This window comes from Microcaecilia unicolor, chromosome 8 (assembly GCF_901765095.1).
Source record: "Microcaecilia unicolor chromosome 8, aMicUni1.1, whole genome shotgun sequence".
NCBI lineage: Eukaryota > Metazoa > Chordata > Amphibia > Gymnophiona > Siphonopidae > Microcaecilia > Microcaecilia unicolor.
Window position 1 is genome coordinate 226526715 of NC_044038.1, and position 19226 is coordinate 226545940.

General features: G+C 46.1%; 1 protein-coding gene across 1 annotated transcript in view; it reads right to left on the minus strand.

Moving 5' to 3' along the window:
• Positions 1-503: 503 nt before the first annotated feature.
• The window catches only part of DNTTIP1 (deoxynucleotidyltransferase terminal interacting protein 1), a 35519-nt gene continuing 16796 nt past the window's right edge, over positions 504-19226 (minus strand). The window contains exons 4-13 of the mRNA XM_030212567.1: positions 18782-18880; positions 16068-16136; positions 14027-14083; positions 11462-11523; positions 11139-11184; positions 9439-9497; positions 7404-7464; positions 6571-6642; positions 2745-2800; positions 504-1341 (exon numbers count right to left, since the gene is read on the minus strand). Of these exons, the coding sequence (XP_030068427.1) occupies positions 1233-1341; positions 2745-2800; positions 6571-6642; positions 7404-7464; positions 9439-9497; positions 11139-11184; positions 11462-11523; positions 14027-14083; positions 16068-16136; positions 18782-18880 (690 nt within the window). The 3' untranslated portion in view covers positions 504-1232. The remainder of the gene's footprint in view (positions 1342-2744; positions 2801-6570; positions 6643-7403; positions 7465-9438; positions 9498-11138; positions 11185-11461; positions 11524-14026; positions 14084-16067; positions 16137-18781; positions 18881-19226) is intronic.

The following is a 19226-nucleotide window of genomic DNA, read 5'->3' on the forward strand; positions in this document are numbered from 1 at the left end:
ACATCTTCCTGTTTCTGGTATCCTTGGTCGTACTCCCACTCTTTATACATTTTTGTTTTTACCGTGGGGTGCTTGAGTTTTCCGCCTGTTGGTGGATCTTTTCTCACTAGTGGAATAGCAACATTCCATGTAGAATCTCAAATAGTAGCAACAGTGGAGGAGTGGCCTAGTGGTTAGGGTGGTGGACTTTGGTCCTGGGGAACTGAGTTCGATTCCCACTTCAGGCACAGGCAGCTCCTTGTGACTCTGGGCAAGTGACTTAACCCTCCATTGCCCCATGTAAGCCGCATTGAGCCTGCCATGAGTGGGAAAGCGCGGGGGTACAAATGTAACAAAAATAAAAAATAAAGCAGGTTATAGTCATAGTACAGTATTCTTGAGTAACTTGGTCCTTTTTGTATTCAAAAGAACAAAGGAAATGTCAAACAGCAGAGAGCCAGGACTAAGTATTTAAGCTTGTTTTCACCTTGCTGGAAGTTTGTACACAAATGCATACACCAGTATGGTTTCAGACAGTTTTAATAAAGAACTGACTTATGCACTCAGATTGTACTAAATTGTCCAAGGTTTGATACTAGATTTTATTTTCCCAATCTTTAAGTTACAAGGAGACAACTTGCTTCATTTAACAATGAAAGCGTGGCTGACATATTGTCTCATTTTAGTACAAACTATTTAGGTTGGCATTTCCTTTAAAGTTGCTTCTATTTATCATCACCCTGTGCATCAGACATACTATAAGTAAAAAGTACAACTTATCTCCATGAGCAAATATTAAGATTTTCCATGCAACAAACGGAAACAGCCCCAGTAAGAGACATCATTAAAAAAAATAATAAAACGCAGTACTTGAGCACAGACGTAGAAAAACAAATCTCAGATTTTTAGGAGAGAGCCTTTTGGACATGGTCTCGTTTTCCCCATTTCATGGTTATTTGCTCTTGAGCACTTTTGCCCTGTGTGTGCACAATTGCTCCCAACTTTCCCAGAGACCATCCCGTGGGAACTCTCAAACCCCGGGAGTTCAATGTAAGATGGTTCAACCTGAAGTGATGAGAGGAGAGTGGGGAGCTGAAGTTCAGATGCCACCGTCAGATCAGATCTAGAGGCTGCTCCAGAGATCACCGGTGAGGCTGAAACGCACTGAAAAAAAAAAACAAAGACCTGCTTTTCTCCTCCTCCTCTCTATTCTCATCTTTTTGTCCTTGCAGAGTCTCAGCTTTCAGCTGTGATTAGTTGTTTTCAGTGCGCATGCTTTCCATGCATTTCTGCATCTTCTCAATCATCCATGGGGGAGCGCTGAAGGGCTTCAGTTCATCCATTTTCAATTCAGGGGAGCCCCTGGAGAGCCAATGACCAAACAGGAATTCAGATTGGACAGACAGGGTGTGACAATATCAATGACAACCACATCTAAGTCTTAAGGTGCACTTAGGTGACATTCAGGCTTATTTTCGAAAGAAAAGGGTGCCCATCTTTAGACAAAAATCGGGAGATGGGCGTCCTTCTCCTAGGGTCGCCCAAATCGGCATAATTGAAAGCCGATTTTGGGCGTCCTCAACTGCTTTCTGTCGCGGGGACGACCAAAGTTCACAGGGGCGTGTCGGAAGCATACCGAAGGCGGGACTGGGGTGTGCTTAACATATGGGCGTCCTTGGCCGATAATGGAAAAAAGAAGGGCGTCCCTGACTATAACTTGGCCAACTTTACTTGGTCCATTTTTTCTTGCGACCAAGCCTCAAAAAGGTGCCCGAACTGACCAGATGACCACCGGAGGGAATCGGGGATGACCTCCCCTTACTCTCCCAGTGGCCACTAGTCCCCTCGCACCCTAAAAAAAAAAAAAAATAAAACTTTAAAAATATTTTTTGCCAGCCTCAAATGTCATGCCCAGCTCCCTGACAGCAGTATGCAGGTCCCTGTAGCAGTTTTAGTGGGTGCAGTGCACTTCAGGCAGGCAGACCCAGGCCCACCCCCCACTACCTGTTACATTTGTGGAGGAAACAGCGAGCCCTCCAAACCCCACCACAAACCCACTGCACCCACATCTAGGTGCCCCCCTTCACCCTTTAGGGCTATGGTAGTGTTGTACAGTTGTGGGTAGTGGGTTTTTTTTTTTTTTGGGGGGGGGGGGGGGGGGGGGCTCAGCACCCAAGGTAAGGGAGCTATGCACCTGGGAGCAATTTGTGAAGTCACTGCAGTGCCCCCTAGGGTGCCCGGATGGTGTCCTGGCATGTCAGGGGGACCAGTGCACTACGAATGCTGGCTCCTCCCACGACCAAATGGCTTGGATTTGGTCATTTCTGAGATGGGCGTCCTCGGTTTCCATTATCGCCGAAAATCGTGGACGACCATCTCCTAGGTCGACCTAAATGTTGAGATTTGGGCGTCCCCGACCGTATTATCGAAATGAAAGATGGCCGCCCATCTTGTTTCGATAATACGGGTTTCCCCGCCCCTCCGCAGAGGACGTCCTCAGCAAAACTTGGGCGCCCCGTTCGATTATGCCCCTCCACGAGACATATTTTCAATGAACTCCCACAGTAACTTATGGAACTTTGCACGTCTACGTGTTTTGAAAATAAGCCCCATTGTAATACAAGACAAACATGGTCAAGAAAATCAACCAGTACAGCAAATTTAGAAATACCAAGAAATGAGAAACCAAAAAGTGGTAATAACCACCACAGAGTTAATGTTCAGTCCCTGCATGAAAGAGGAGGCTTAGAAACCTGTTATCTTACCTGTAATCTTTACTGGCGGCCAGATCCTGAATATCCTCTTCTAGGAGAAGATACGCCTGAAACAACAATAAGCAAAGAAAGCTTGAATACTTTTATTTTTTTCTTGCATTGTTATCACCTTCCTCTTACAGTCCCAAAATTGAGCAGAAGCTTCTAAGCTCAAACCTAACTCACACAAAAGAAACTTTTGAAGCACTATTCCTAAAACTGAGCATGCTCATTCTGGTAGCTAAAGAGGAAAGATAACTCAAAATCTGCACAGGCAAGCAGACAGGCATGTGAGGTCTAAAGCACAGGTGAACACAGACTTCTAAAAATAAAAAAATGGGAGAAAGGATTTCTGGAAGACCTACGTGCACAAATGCTCACAGCATGAGAAATAATGCCTCGAACATGAAGGCTGGCATGACAGATATCGTATACAGAAAGCTGCAACTGTGATACAGTTCTACTGGGAATCATTTATTCAGAAAGGATAGAGTAGGAAGAAAGGGAGAGGGAGAGGGAAGTGGTACTATATGTAAAGAACTATAGATCTTACAAAGTTAGGAGGATGCACTGTGGTTTATTCTAGAATAAAGAATGAAGCGTTCATTTACACAGGTGTAATATACATATATTTAATCAATATAGCACAAATGAAGAGGTCAGGTGGTACAAAACAAAACAAAAAGAAGAGTATTAAAGTATTTTGCTGGTGTTTGATAATAGAGAACCCACAAAGCCCTAAATGGCCATGTTTCGGTGTATGCCTTCTTCAGGGGCAGGATTTCTTGTGATGTCTAGACCAGCAGTTCTCAACTGGTGTGTTGTGAGAAACTGGGAGGTGTAACAGTGCAGGCACATAAAGTTGCATGTTTATTTATTTTTATTTTTGGTAGCAGGGTCTCTCTTCGCTTTCTTTTCCTTCCCCTTCCGTCCTGCCGTGGATCCAGACCTCACCAACTTCTGACCGCAGGCCTGCGCTTCCCCCCCCCCCCCCCCAACTCCAGCGCCTCTCCTTGGCCAGCCTGGCGGTCAAACCTTTCCTTCTTTGCCAGCAGCAGCAGTCATAGCGAACTGCCTGGACCAATCCAGAGCCTTTCCTCTACAGCTGTCTCACCCTCAGGTAAACAGGAAGTTGCTTTAGAGGGCAGGACAGCTGCAAAGGAAAGGCTCCGAGTCAGCCCAGGCAGTTTGCTGTGACTGCTGCTGCTGAGGTTTGACCTCTGGGGGAGGGGGCTGGCCAAGGAGAGTTGCCGGGGGCCCGATGTCAGAAGAGGGTGAGGTTCTGGATGCGTGGGGGGAACTGAGGCACTGGAGTTGTGGGGTGGGGGGATGTTCTCTGAAACCACAAGGGGGGGGGGGGGGCTCTGTAGTCGCAAGGGGGGATGGCTGAGGTGTTGGAGCTGTGGAGAGGCTCAGGGCAGGTGAGGGGAGCTGAGGGAAGATGGTTAACGGGGTGGGGCTCACGGAAGATGATGGAGATGTCCTGCCTCGTGGGGAGTGGGGATGAGAAAGAACAGGGGAGATGGAGGCAAGGGGCGGAGATGTGCTGGATCTGCCGGGGGGCGGGGGAAGAGAGTGGACTGGCCTGGCGTTATTGCAATTGTCTGGAGGTGGCAGAAGCCCACCCCACCAAGGCAGATGACCTCCTGTCCCCACGAAAGGAAGACTGACAGAATTGAAATCGCGACCTCTGGCCAAAGGAATGCCCACCTGGCCTGTATTTCTTACTGTTCCTGAACCGTGACTGCGCCGACCCCAGGCTTGTCCTCTGGCAAATGCTGTGAATTCGATTTCACCAAGTTGCTCAGGTCTTCTCCAAACAGTAACTTGCCCCGAAAGGGCAACCTCACAAAGTGAGACTTCGAGGCCACATTCGTAGCCCAAGTACTTAGTCACAGCTGACTATGTGCAGTGACTGACAAGGACGTGCCCTTGGATGAGGCCTGCAGCAGGTCATACACTGCATCTGCCAAACAGGCCAAATCCACGTCCAGCCAAGTGGCCTGGGCAGACTCCCACGAGCCAGCCTGCTGATGCCACTGCAAATAGGCCGTCAGAAAGGAATTGCAGATGGACGGCTGGAGCCCCAGGGCTGCCATTCAAAGGCCTACTTCAAAGCCTGTTCCAGCTTCCGGTTTTGCAGGTCCTTCAGGGCAACGCTACCACCAACAAATCCACCTTGGGCAGATTGAACTTGTCCTTTTCCTCAGGCACTAAAGGGTAGACGAGCCATGGCTCTCCCTACCTCGAGTCCTGTGTCCGGGCTGTTCCATTCCACAGAAATCAGATCCTGAGTGTCCGGATGCAAGGGGAATGCTTTGGCTGGACCCCTCATTTTGCTAGAGGGACTAGCCACCGGACTTTGACACAGAGGGCTCCTCAACAGAAAGCACCTCTAAGGCTTCAGAAATCAGGAGCTCAACTCTTCCCTATGAAACATCCCAAGGACCATAGGGTCATCTCCCTCACCAGCAGGGAGCTCACCCTCCTCCAAAGACTCCCACAGAGAGGGCCCCTCAGAACAGACTAAGGCCCTCTCTGAACAAGTGGAATCCTGAGGCCAGGAATCCCAACAGCCCTCCGGCAAGTCCAACCTGGACTTCTTGGGGGCAGCGGAAGCTGCTAAAACACTCACAGCTGCCAGCATAATAGAGGAGGCTGGCATCGAAGCTCCCTGCTATAACAAAAAAGGATGGTGGAGCAATAAACTCGGGGGAAAAAGACATTTGGGCCCAGAGCCCCCAGTGGAAGGTCCCCCCGTTGCCACATCCTCCTGCACGGGCATATCCAGTGGCAAGCCAGCAAACATGGCTGCCGTTCCTGCCTCAGAATGAGGCAAACCACGCTGGTGCTGAGTCAGGGAGAACGAGGCTGATGAACCTGGCTGCCACTGAATGCTCTCTCCTCCTGTGGCACCTGCGTCCGTGTCCTCCCCAATGTTCAGGCCTGCCGGACTGCACACCTTGCAGCGGCCTGACGGCCCCAAATGTGGAGCAGCGCTTCACCCTCTCGGTGGAAGCCGCCAATGCTGCACTACTTATTTAAAAAAAAAAAAACGCTGGAACTGTGTACCCACAGAGGACACCCCGCAGCTGCGAACACCCAGCTTCCAACATAGTTCTGAGGGTGGGACACCCCCTCAAGGTGCCTACTCCTCTCCTTACTGGCTGATCCAAAGGGCCAATGCTAACCCTCTCCCCGTCTCACAAGGACAGAAAGACCCACTGCCCCGAACCTGAGAGGGGAAGAGACTGACTCCCGGGTCACAACAAGGCAATAAACCAAACCTTTTACTTGTGCATCGTTGAACAGACTCCAGCAAAACCAGGCACAGGAGAGGAAACCCCTGGCAGGGACTAGAGACCCAGGACCACTAGGTATGTCTCCTCCACAGTGGCCACAAGATAAGGCTCAACTGGGGACCAGCTGACCAAATGGACCAGGAGCCAAGGCCGCAGAACCCAAGACCGAACAGTATGTCCATCCACCTGCTGGAGATAGAAAATACTGAGGAACTGGGCTAAATGGAAGGGTCTATAAAGGGTAGCACAGTTCTGTGTTTTCTATCTCCATCTGCTGGTTGATGGACACGACTATCCCACAAGTCCTGGAATAGTGCGAAGAAACGTAATGGAAGATATGGTTTGTACTGTTTCATGATTCCATTACTGTCTAAGAAAACTGTTTTATGAATGGTTAGTATTTAAAGAAACATGCAAACTCATACTGCATAAACCACTCCTTAAACCATTGTGATGCACAGCCATGGCCACATGAAGGTTTAGACTTCTCTGAAAATCCATGTGAACCTACTTACAAGGAGCACTGCGCTACTTACCATCTTTCCTCCTGTAGCTCTCATGTGCTGATTATCCGCTAGCCACTGCTTATCCTGAGGATCTGCAGCATACTGGAAATAAGAATTTATACAAGTAAATAATCAGGAGCACAGATTAAGCACTTAACGTTTGTCTCTCGTGGACTGCTGCAAGCACACAGCCATATACACAAACACACACAGTCCTCATATGGCAAGCATGCATGCAGAAAAGTGTCAAGTGCATAAATGGCCTGATATAGGGATGTGTACTGACACACATGCAATATCCATCTTGACTTTTCCCCATGCTCTGCAGTGGTCCCTTCTGCTTTTTCAGCTCTCTACTTTCACACGCATGTTTTTCCTTGGAACTCAGTCTTTGTCTCTGCTGACATACTTCCTACCTTCCCGATTTTCTTGTTCCAGCATCACGAGTGCCTCCCTGCTTTGCATTCCTATCTTGCCCGTCATGTCTTCAGACAAAGGGACTGATTTACTAATATTTTCTTACAGACACAGATGGGGGGTGGGGGGAGATGGTATTTTGGATTTAGCTCACAATTTCTGAGTAGTAGCTTAAGGCAAGTTACATTCGAGAACAGCAGGTATGTTCCTGTCTCCAGAGGGCTTACAATCTAGATTTGTAGCCGAGGCAATAGAGGGTTAAGTGACCTGCTCAAGATCACAAAGAACATCAGTGGGATTTGAACCCCCCAACTTCAATGATTCTAAAGTCCACTGATCTAACCAATCGGGCCTTAAGCCATTTGGAGTCGAGTCCTGTACTAGGTAATGGGTCTTTCTAAAAACTCTCACACAAGTAAACAAGGTGTTAATTAGATGCCCCTCACCTTGAAAAGATCAGCGTGTTTAATATAGATTCTTCCTCTGGTCCCCCCCATACCAAGAGCTCTGAAAGAAAACAGTATGACTGAATGCAGAACTGAGCCCAGCAGGACACAGCAGCTGTACAAACAGGGGATTTTAACGTACAATCTGAAGAAAAGAATTGTTAAATCAAGGGCAAGACGACTGCTGAAATTATGTAAATATTAAGTATCAGATGTTTAGCTATAAACAATTAACTACAAGTGCAGCTCAGTCTGCCAGCCAATGACTACAGCAGTGTTTCCTAACTGGTTTGCTACAAAGGTTTTCTGTACGTTAGAGATGGTGGGAAGGAGAAAAGCTGGGGCAGGCTCTAGTCATGGAATTCTACAGAAAGTACCTCTATAGAATTCTATGCTCTAGTTCACAGAAGTGAAACTTTGCTGGTGGTGGCAAAGCTTCACATTACTTCTCCCCTCCGTTTTCATCTTGGCTTGCAAACTCCCCCCTTCTGGTCAGCAGAGGGAATCTGAATAATGCTTAACTGCTACCAGCAACCTCTGCTGGCTTCCTTTTGCAGTCAAAGCCACATGGCACACCCATAGTCTCAAGACCAGCAAGCAAGCATTGCATGCAGACACCCGCCAGCTGCAGGATATTTGGGTGGGGGAGGTATATAAATGGATGCTTGTGTGTGTGTGTGTGTGGGGGGGGGGGGGGGGGGGCTGTGTCGGGATAGATGACTGCCCCAGGGAGATGGAGGATTGTACAGTGATATGCCAGGGGGTGAGAGGAAGGATAAAAGGTGAGGTGACCATGCAAAAGACTGATGAGAGATGAAAGTGATTATTCTAAGTGGGGCATGAAGAAAGGATGAAAGGCAATTATGCCAGGGAGCTGGGGGCAGTGATGGGTGTGTACAAACTCAGAACCAGGTGTATCATAGCAAGAAAATGGTTGGTGTATAGCTCTTCAGATGTCTGATGTCTTACTCCCAAAGGAACTACTATTCTGCCAGTTCAGTCAAGATGAGCGCTTCAATGACATCATCAAGAAATGTAACATGGACATCAACCTGAGAGAAATTATTGCTCAGGATTTCCAGCATGAGCTGGAAAAGTGAGAATGGCAGAAATAGCATGCCATGAACTGAATCAACAGCCCGGTCAAAAACATGTACCCAGAGCTGCCTGCTCATTAGTAGCCTGGGGATATATATATATATTTTTTTTTAAACAGCTTGCTCGTTAAAATGCTGGGGAAGGAAAAATATTTGTATTTTTAACTTGCTATAGTGGCTGCCTCTCCCAAAGACATACACCTTTCTAAACAAAGGGTAGCCCTTCCCAGCTACGTATGGGAGATGGGGAGGAAGGGGGGAGGGACTCAGGGACACCCGAGTTTAACACCCCCAGAGGCTGTAAAAGAAAGGAAAAGAAAAGAAATCTCTATCTGACCAGCGTCTAACAGAAGAAGAAGTAGCATTGTTGTTCTTATTATTAACCTCTAAAAGAGAGAGAGAGAGAGAGAAATGGGCTCACCTCCTGCCTGCTGGAGACTGAGAAAATACTGAGGCTAGGGTCACATGACCAGGGCTCTTATTGGCTCTCTAGAGTCACAGTTTTTTCTCAGTCTCCACCTGCTGGTAGGTGTGCACAACCCATCAGTCCAATCCTGGTCCGGTCCGGAGGGACGCTAAGGAAACTGTCATTCTTAGATTGGCCTCAGCTAATGTTTTGGACCCACAGATAGGACCGGACAATCACTGAAGATAATCATACTAGACTGAGGGACTTCCAAAGGACAAGATGCCATAAGACAGCATTGATAAAGCTGGTTCCGAGGGAATGCACTGGATAGCTTACACTCTGTCCAGTTTAGGAGATAGTCCAGTGAGTCTGATGGTTCCTGTCTTTTGGGTTCTCTTGCCATTGCAAAAAGTAGTACACACCAACCTTTACTCACCAAGGTTAAGATCACACTTCAAACTCAGATGGTTTGCCTAATAAGACAGTAAGCTAAGTTAGAAGAACAAGTGACAAACTTGATGGAACTTACTTGTTTGCTCGGGATCCCAGAACAAATGTGGTCGATTCATTTAACCTGGCTGGATCCCACTGCAGGGTGACAGGAGGCAGAAGGTTAGAAATGGGCATTACAAGCTAACCTAAAAAGTCAACCCACACTGAAAAGGGTCTGCAAAACATCAGTTTTCATGCAACACAAAAATACAAAAACTCTCGCTTTAAAGCTCTCCGGCACACTGATTTTCTTTTCTGGCTCAAACGAGGTCTATCAGTCTTTAACAAAATGTCAAACAAAATGTTTTATCCTCCCAAACAAAGAACATAGCGACTCTGCAACATATGTATACTTAAACACACACACAGTTTTCTTCATAGAAAGACCAGCCACTCATCTTTACCTGTTCCTACCCAAAGACACAGTGACCTACATCACAGGACTAGACTGCCTCATCTTAACTTCATAGAGAGAGCCAAGGCTTTATTTTCCCTAGCAATTTGTCCTGGTATTTCTATGCCTCTCCTTTGCTCTCCAATCTCCACCCTACCACTGCCTTCTGCAGTCCCTATGTCCCTTGCCATCTCCATCAGTCTTGATTACTTTACAAAAAAATATGTACCAAAATGATTTGGTGATACTTAATTGCAGAAGCAGTAGAGAGGCTTACATTACAACCCCCCCCCCCCCCCAGGGAGCAAGGGGACACATTCAGAGCAGAGGGGCGAGAAGTAACAAATACAAGTGGCAAGAGGTATGGCAGGAGGTGGAACGGGAGAAGACCTGGGATTAGAGGGGGGAAAGTAATACAGGGAGATACTGTTGGAGGGCTGGGATGAAGAACTGAAGAGGCAGAGGACGAGGACAAGAGAAAGGAGAAAAAGCAGGAAGAAGGGAAAAGAGAAAGTATTATAGCTGCTGCTGAAAGAAAGAGAAAGATGAAGAGACAAAAGTGAAACAGAAAAAGAAGAAAGCACAAAGAGACTAAACAAAAAAAGAAAGTGAGAAGACACTCTTTAGAAAATCAAGCCAAACGCACCAAAGGTTGGAACTATTTTTTTTTGTCTGATAAAACAATGTTAAGTAGAAACTAGTTCCGCTGAAGGTGAAATTGGAAAGCAGGGCACCACCAGGTTTGCACTTGCTCACGAAGAGCCCTCAACCCCAGGTACTCAACAAAACCTAAACAATTAGGCTTGGAGACCTAGCCAGAGCTGCTGCTGTGCGACCACACACCTGCTGAGATAGAGAACATACTGGGGAATTTCTGCTGGTAGATGGACACAACCCACCAGTCTATGGATTGATCGGCTTGATGATAGGGAAAACAATGTTAAGTAGAAACTAGTTCCGCTGAAGGTGAAATTGGAAAGCAGGGCCTCGAGCAGGCCCCCACCCCCCAAGGCTGGCCTTGCATCTATATAACCAGAACCTTTCTTCATGGGGTGAGGGGGTAGAAGCCCTGGACAAGGTCATCAGAAGGGGTTGGGGTCAGAGCAGTGGCATCAATATGCTTTTGGAGGGGGGTTGGGCACCAGCACTCCATATTGCCTTTAGGGCTACAGTAATAGTAGAGACGATTTTTAGGAAGTGGCCATGTCCTCTTAGAGGGGCCCCGACTGGCAGGTGGCATTAGCAGAAGGGGCCCACTCCCGATCTCATCCCTCCCTGGAGACAGGTCTGCTCACTCACTATCGCTGAGAGACTGTGGTCCAGTTCTTTGCACCATACTCTACCTTTGGTCCCTCTCGTCGGATTGGTTCAGAAGATTTTGCTTTCCATCTGACAAACAGAAAAAAAAAAAAAAAAAAAAGAGTACATCTTAAATTGCAAATTTTATCATAGTGGAAACTCGACTACTCTCCAATCTTAATTCTGAGAAATACTAAATAGGCAGGGTTCTTGTGTGTGTGTGTGTGTGTGTGGGGGGGGGGGGGGTTCTAGGAAAAGATCAGAAAGGACCTGTCTCACCCATCACTGGCTGAATAACAGGAGCTAGCTTGCTTAGTCTAAAATCAGTAGCAGAGTTCAGGCTTCAGCCACTCACATCCTTACTCACACTGATATACCCTGGGCTGTGCGGTCATTTGCATGAAGATGTCCTGGAGGCCGCCCTTTCCTCTGCAACAGAGAGAGAGAGAAATCCATAAATCTCGCTGTCATACTGACAGACACCCACTCAATATATTTTTTCACCTGATCAGCAGCTGACACTGCCAGGGGAAATCTGCCGCTTGAAAAATGGTCAAGAGGAAAGGTGTGGCCAACATCTACTTTAATGAGAGAAGCTAATGCTGACAAAAGCGGTAAGGGAGTGTGCTTGTATACAAGTTTTTCCAGAGTATCCATGTCCTTTACTAAGGGGGACATACTATTAATATTTTGGGTGGGGACTTTAGGGAAAGGGAAATGGGACTTGATATACCGCCTTTCTGAGGTTTTTGCAACTACATTCAAAGCGGTTTACATATATTCAGGTACTTATTTTGTACCAGGGGCAATAGAGGGTTAAGTGACTTGCCCAGAGTCACAAGGAGCTGCAGTTGAAAGCCCAAAGACACTGCAAACACACCCATACAGGGAACAATTCTATAACTGGGCATCTAGAAATAGGGAGTCTAGTCTTAACAGTGCCGTAGCCACAAGTCCCGTCAGCTGAACATTCCTGACATCTCATCCCTAGGAGATCAGGGGATCACTTAACTCCACTCCCCCAATTCCCCCCAAAACCTTTAACTCCTTTAGTTCTTCACTAGCAGTGAAGAGGGCGAGGGAAGCATGGTGCGGCGGGGCGCCCCCCAGAGGATGGCGCCCTCCTGCCATGCTTACCTCGCTTACCGTGTTGGCACGGCCCTGAAGAGATGCCAGGTGACGGTAGAGGGGGTTGTCATGCTTACTGACTTTCAGCTCAAACCTGCCCAAAACTGGGTGTCTGGCGTGCCTACTTTCCTTTACAGAATACTTATTAACATGCCTAAAATCTAGGCACTCACACCAGCCATAGAGACGATATAAATGCAAGTGCTTCAGTGCCGCAGGTATATGTGTAACTTACAGTACTGTATAATTTGTATGTAAGTAGCTCTGCCCATGTGCATGTAATTTAAATGGGAAATTGCAGAATAGCATTTAGGTGACATGCTGGCATAAACACACAGAAGTGCGCACATAGGATGGAATTCTAAACATTTATTCGTGTAACGTGCATGTAAATGTTAGCGTCTAGGTTACAAAATTGCTCCTTTAGTTTTATTTAGAGAGAGGAAGAGTCCAGGCTTCTTCGGTCACTGACTCAGGATTCCTTGCAGGTACTGATCTCTCTTTGTATCAATCCACAAATTACGAAAGATGAGGTTTTGGGATCACATTTTCAGATGTAATGTAGCGTAATTCTGTATGGCATCCATGCTGTCTCAGAAAAATGACAGTAAGGGTAATCTTTCCATAAAAGCAATGCAGGTTTAGAAGTGCCAATTCTGTAATGTAAAATTCTTGGTGGTTGGCGGCTTGCACAGGAGGGCTGACAGATTTTTGAAATGGATTATTTTAATTGGACCATGGTTTCTAACAGTGCATGTTGTCAACCTAATCTATTTTGGCCCACGTGATATATATAGGGAGAAATATATATTACAGTGCTGAGGCAGCTGAAGCCTACAGGACTTGGGGAAAATCCACTGCTTATTTCTGGGAAAAGCAGCATAAAATGTATTGAACTTTTTCAGGATCTTGCCAGGTATTTGTGACCTGGATTGGCCACTTTTAGAAACAGGATGCTGGGCTTGATGGACCTTTTGTCTGTCCCAGTATGGCAATATTTATGTATTTACTAGTAAAAAAGCCCCGTTTCTGATGCAAATGAAACGGAGGCTAGCAATGTTTTCTTCTGTGTGCATGTGGGAGTGTGTGTGTCCCTGCCCTCTGCCCTCTCTCCCCTCCCCCCTCTGAGTCCTTCAGTAAAAAAGCCCTGTTTGTGATGCAAATGAAACGGGGGCTAGCAAGGTTTTCTTCTGTGTGCATGTGGGAGTGTGTGTGTCCCTGCCCTCTGCCCCCTCCCCCCTCTGAGTCCTTCAGTAAAAAAGCCCTGTTTCTGATGCAAATGAAACGGGGGGGGGGGGGGGGGGGGGCTAGCAAGGTTTTCTTTTGTGTGCATGTGGGAGTGTGTGTCCCCCTGCCCTCTCTCCCCTCCCCCCTCTGAGTCCTTCACTGTTACAGAGCCAGCGATTTGATTTCGTGCTCTGCTGTTTTCCTTCACTGACTGTTTGTGTTACAGAGAGGGCGGGGCAGACACTCATAGGGAAACCGGATATCTCGCCCCCTTCACACTTCTGGCTGGAGGCTTCATAGAACGTTGGTGTTCCCTTTTATATAGAGAGAAGATGTATAAAAAGGTAGGCAGAAGCAAGGGAAGGTGCAAAGATTGGACCTGCAAGCAGTTCTCAGAGGATGCGCTGAATTATGACAAAGTGTCTCTAAAAAATCTCCATGTAGCATGGTTATGACTCATTATGTCTCTTCTACTGTTGCTTCCACCTACTAGACTCAGTTCGAATGCACTTTCAATCAATTTCTGCTCCTGACATACTCTCTCCCCTCTATTTTGGGGGACAGGGTTTCACTTTACCTTTTTAGGAATGGGGCTTCCTCTCTGACTGGATTCATCATCCACTTGGCGAGCTCGCTATCAGGAAAAAGGAGGAAGATAGGAAAAGTGAACAAGGATCAACATTTAAGAGCACAGGCATACCCCACCTACTTTCCAACTCTCAATAAAACGGAGCCGATTCCCTTAGCTAGCTCAGCGACACCACCTACTAAGAAGCTGGGTACAGGATGGCCTGTAGCTAATAAAAAGAGATACGCCTCAGCACTCTCAAGACATTTATTATATGCGGTACGTATTTTATTGTAAAATAAAATAAAATAAGAGTGCTTGGATCATATATCATGTGTGCACCTGTAAAAGGGGGGGGGGGGCGGGGGGGGGGACAGATGTCTTTAGGTCACGAAATGGGGTATTTCATATAATGTAAACTAGGACTGCCAGTCAAAAACTAATACTTATAAACTCCTAAAACCTGAGATACGAAGGCTTTGGATACAGGCAGAGAAGTCAACAGTCTGATTAATACAGTAGGTGGAAAGCACAATACAGAACAAGGTTCAAGATGTACTGCCAGAGTCTTGGTATCACTAATGTGCTCCTATTCCCCAATCAGAATTGATGGAATTGCATTTCATACGTGACAGGACCTAATTCAGCCACCTACCAGTGGCGTAGCAAGGTGGGCTGCCACCTGGGGCGGTTCACCGTTGCACCCCCCCCCCCCCCCCGGTGCAGCACGATGACACCCCCCCAGTGCCTACCCTCCTCAACTCCGTCCAACCAGCTCCCGCACCCTACCTTTAAAGAAATCTCAGAAGCCGTGGCGAGGCGAGGCGCCTCGCACCTGCATGTAAATGAAGTGTGGATCGTCTCATCGGGCCTTCCCTCACTCTGTCTGTCTGTCCCGCCCTCCGCTGACGCAATTTCCTATTTACGCAAGGGCGGGACAGAGTGAGGGAAGGCCCAATGAGACGATCCACACTTCTTTTACATGCAGGCGCTGCGCCTCACCACGGCTTCCGAGATTTCTTTAAAGGTAGGGTGTGGGAGCTGGTTGGACGGAGCTGAGGGTAGGCACTGGGTCTGGGGTGTTGATGCGCCAAGGGAGGTTGTCATCGTGCTGCACCCGGGGGGGGGGGGGGGGGGGAGCTGGCAGGGAGCACCCCCCTTGAGCTGACACCCGGGCCGGACCCCCCCCCCCCCCCCCCCCACGCCACTGCCACCTACAATTAGTAAATGAATTCTTACTGGGCTACCAACTAGAAACAAGGAACCTGTAAGATTTTTTTTTATTTTAAGGGCAACGGACTGTTCACATTTTGTCGTTTAACTTTTTGTAAGTGAAGAAGCCAAGCAGACATGTTTTGAAAAAACTAAAGCATAATAGACTCCTTGTAGAAACAACAGAACACTTGGCTGTAGGGCTTCTCAGTTGTAGCATGCTTTCATCTGGGGTTCTAGCCTAAAATTTCAGAGCTCTAGGTCAAAAAATCTTTTGTGAGACTTGTTCTAGAAAAGCAAGTAGGATCATAACAGGTGAAATTTTTCCTATGAGCAGTAGTAATTGCAATCTCTCAGTCTTTCTAAAATGAATGGGTTTTACAACGTATTATAAAATGGAGAGCCTTGGCCCTTTAGAAGCCAAATACCAAGTGCAGCTAATACTCTGTACCTTTATTAACCTACACTGGATTTGCTAATTCTTGGGTTCTGACTGCTCTGTTTCCATTCATTGGTTGGAGCTCAGAGCGCTCTCTCGTGACTTTCATGGCACTTTTGTTCCCTACTGGATTATCTGCAGCCGGAGAATTCTATGGTTTGGATTCTAATCTATGTTTTAAAACAAATTCATGCCTTTTATAGTATCAAAGTGCAGAAAAGCTTCAGCAGAACTTAAAAGTACCGGCACCCTCTGCACTGTACCTCTCTTGCCTTGATGCTTAATCAGACTTTACAAAACCTTCCAATGGGCTCCTGGTGGTAGAGAAGGGGCAAGAACATTCAGAAGGCAAAATTAAGAATTCTTATCCAACAGAAGTCCTAATGCCAGGCTTTTTACCTTCATCACCGGTAGCTCGAGGATGGGCTTGGGGATTGCTTTCTCATTGCCCGAGAAAAGAATCTTGGCCTGGGAAAAAAATGTATGAACAAAGAGAAGGAAAGAAGAAAGATTTAAGATTGAAGTCCTCACTTTCTTCCTTCTAAGTAAAGAAAACGTGCAATTACTAGTAACCAAATATTTCAACGCTTCAGTAACAACACAGGACAGAAACGACTGCAACTGGGAAACAGATAGTTAAAAGGCAGCCAAGCAACTAAAATTTGAGAAACAGTCGATAATAGCCAAAAAGCAATGGCTTACAGAATGCAGTGAAAGAAATGGAATTGCACCAACCAGTTGGATAACCCCCCGGCTCTTATAAAGAACCTGGGAGCAATCGGAGGTTTGTTTTTGAGTGTGCTTTTGTTCTCATGTTAACATTATCTGAAAACCTTCTTCATAACCAAGCATACAGAGAATAATTTATCAACAGAATAAGGAGATTCATATTCTGCAAGAAGATATTAATTCTTTTTTGGGAGTTACAGTAAGACCCAGTAAGCAAAAGCAAGATTTCCCTGGACTTTACCAATTATGATGAATCCAAAACAATATCCTCTGGAATTAATATGTGGCCTGCTCACTAGCTAAGGCCCAGGATAGACTTATTTACCGAATCCTTCTTGATTGCTCAGTATGAACTCCTAAAAATAAATCTAAATTCATAAATGGCATGGAATTGGAAGCGCTTACAAGATGGCTTGCAAAGCACATAAACCTTCGTTACTGTTAAGAAAGAGGTCTAAAAGTAGGTAGCACCATTACCACGTAACTGCATTTATCAAAACTAATATATGTTGGAAAGGATTCTCTTACTTGCATGTTTGATAAGATGATGGAGAGGTAAGCATTTCAGTTGTAATACTAATATCAAACAGGAGTCGCAAACCACATTCAAATTTCACATTCCCATGTGCTTCATGGCTCCTAAATCTATTCTACTAAATAAATAGCCAAGGGGGCTATTTACTAAAGCTTAGCTTGAGTTATCTGCAGCAATAACTTGAGCTAAGCTTTAGTAAACAACCCCCCCCCCCTCCAAGTTAACTAATTCTTTAAAGGCCTTGCTACCTTCATTATGTTGACCATGGTGCTACCATGTGTAGTGGGTAGCAGTCAGACTGTTGCATTACAGGCAGTGGGGGGAAACTGCCCTATGGAACAGATTCACAAAAAAAAAAAAAAATTTAAGAACAGGAGTACAAAATAACTAAAAATCCAGTTAGCTAAAAAAGGGCCCCAAGGTCCTTAAAGAATTAGTTAACTCTGTTATTTATTTAGGGTTTCCTTTTACTAAGGTGTGCTGAAAAATGGCCTGCGTTAGTGTAGATGCGTGTTTTGGGAGCGCAGAATATCATTTTTCATTGCACCTGCAAAAAAAAAATGCCTTTATTTTTGCCAAAAATGGACGTGCGGAAAAAAATGAAAATTGCCGCGCGTCCATTTTGGGTCTGAGACCTTGCCGTCATCCATTGACCTAGCGGTAAAGTCGCACGCGGTAACCAGGTGGTAATGACCTACGCTCGCCAAAAATCACTTGGTGCGCGTAGCTGACACACGCCAGAAAAAAAAAAAAATTGGGGGGGCGCGTGTAGCGGGCGCATGTCAAAAATGAAATTACCGCGAGGGCCACGCGGTAACTCCATTTTGGCATGCGTTGGGCGTGCGTAGATGCTTACGCAGCTTAGTAAAAGGGCTCCTTAGTACTTTATTTTTGTTTTTAGCTACCTGGTTCCTTAAAGAATTAGTTAACTCTCTTATTTGGTAGTTTAACTTTTTTTTTTTTTAAACTGGGTTTTAGTTATTTTGTACTCCTGTTCTTAAATTTTTGTTTTTCCATCTATTCAAGAGTAGCTTCCCCCACTGCCCGTAATGCAAGTCTAGCTGCTATCCACTACACATGGCAGCACCACGTGTACCAATCCATGAATGTGACTGGCTGGATGCACCTTCTTCACTACTTTAAAATGATATACATCAGTAGACAATCAAAATGGAGCATTTCAGCCTAGCTGATGTTCAGGTCATATATGCCAAATACAAACAAACAAACAAAAAATCAACTTTCAATACTGTAAACTGATTGCATTCCATTCTGACACAAAAATTAATATTGATTAGCCCCACATTCAACATTATGGAGCATCTTCAATAAATTTATTTATGAACATTTATACCCCACTTTTTTCCACTTGAAGCAGACTCAAAGTGGTTACAATTACATTAGATAGGGGAGAAAGAACAGGATAAGAAGGGAAAGGAAAAGGGAAGACAGACAAGATGGACGATGGAAATCCAGACGCTGGATGAACTCTGTATCCCACCCATGGACTGCCCCAAATCCTGCCTCAATTTAAAATGCATAACTTCGGCCATACAATAACTTATATAGCCAAAAATTAAGCATTTTGTGGCCCAGGAAATTTAAAAAGAAACAGTTATGCAGTTTAGATCTACTGCCATCTGCATAACTGCTTACTGTGGTTCAGCAGCGTACCTACCTTATATGGCACCCAGGACAGAGAACCCCTGGGCAGAGTGCGCGCACACACCTCCCACGGGCAGTGCACCCCCTCCCCCAGGCAGCAGGGCTTCTCTTCTCATTGAGCAGCCCCATTACTGACCAGCTCCAGATCTGCCGCCACCCATGCCAGTCCAGAGAGCGCCCGTACCTGCTCTAGACAGCTGCGACAGGCGTCCTGAATGAGCTGTTCCGGGTCAACCTCTTCTCCAACATTATCTCTCACATTGCCTGCAGCCTTCTTGAAAAACTGCATAAAGACAAAGGGAACAGAGTTACCAGCATTTTCTGAAACAGCCCTCCATCCAATGCACCAAAATGTCTTTTGTGCTTTTCCCACTGCAGCTTCCAGAAAGAACCAGGCTGGTGGAAACCAGATGCTCTGCATTTTCCTAAATAGGGGCCCGGGAACAGCAAATAGTCTTGTTAGTCTAGTTTTACTTTAATGTTTATTCTACGGTGTATGATTGAAGTTGTGCTTGGTTGATTCTTTCCTGGTTTTCAGGAATCTCTCATATATTTTTGACCCCCCGCTATGTTCCAACTAGAGTACTGCGTTCCTTACTGAAAAATCATTTGTTAGTTCCATCCTTGCA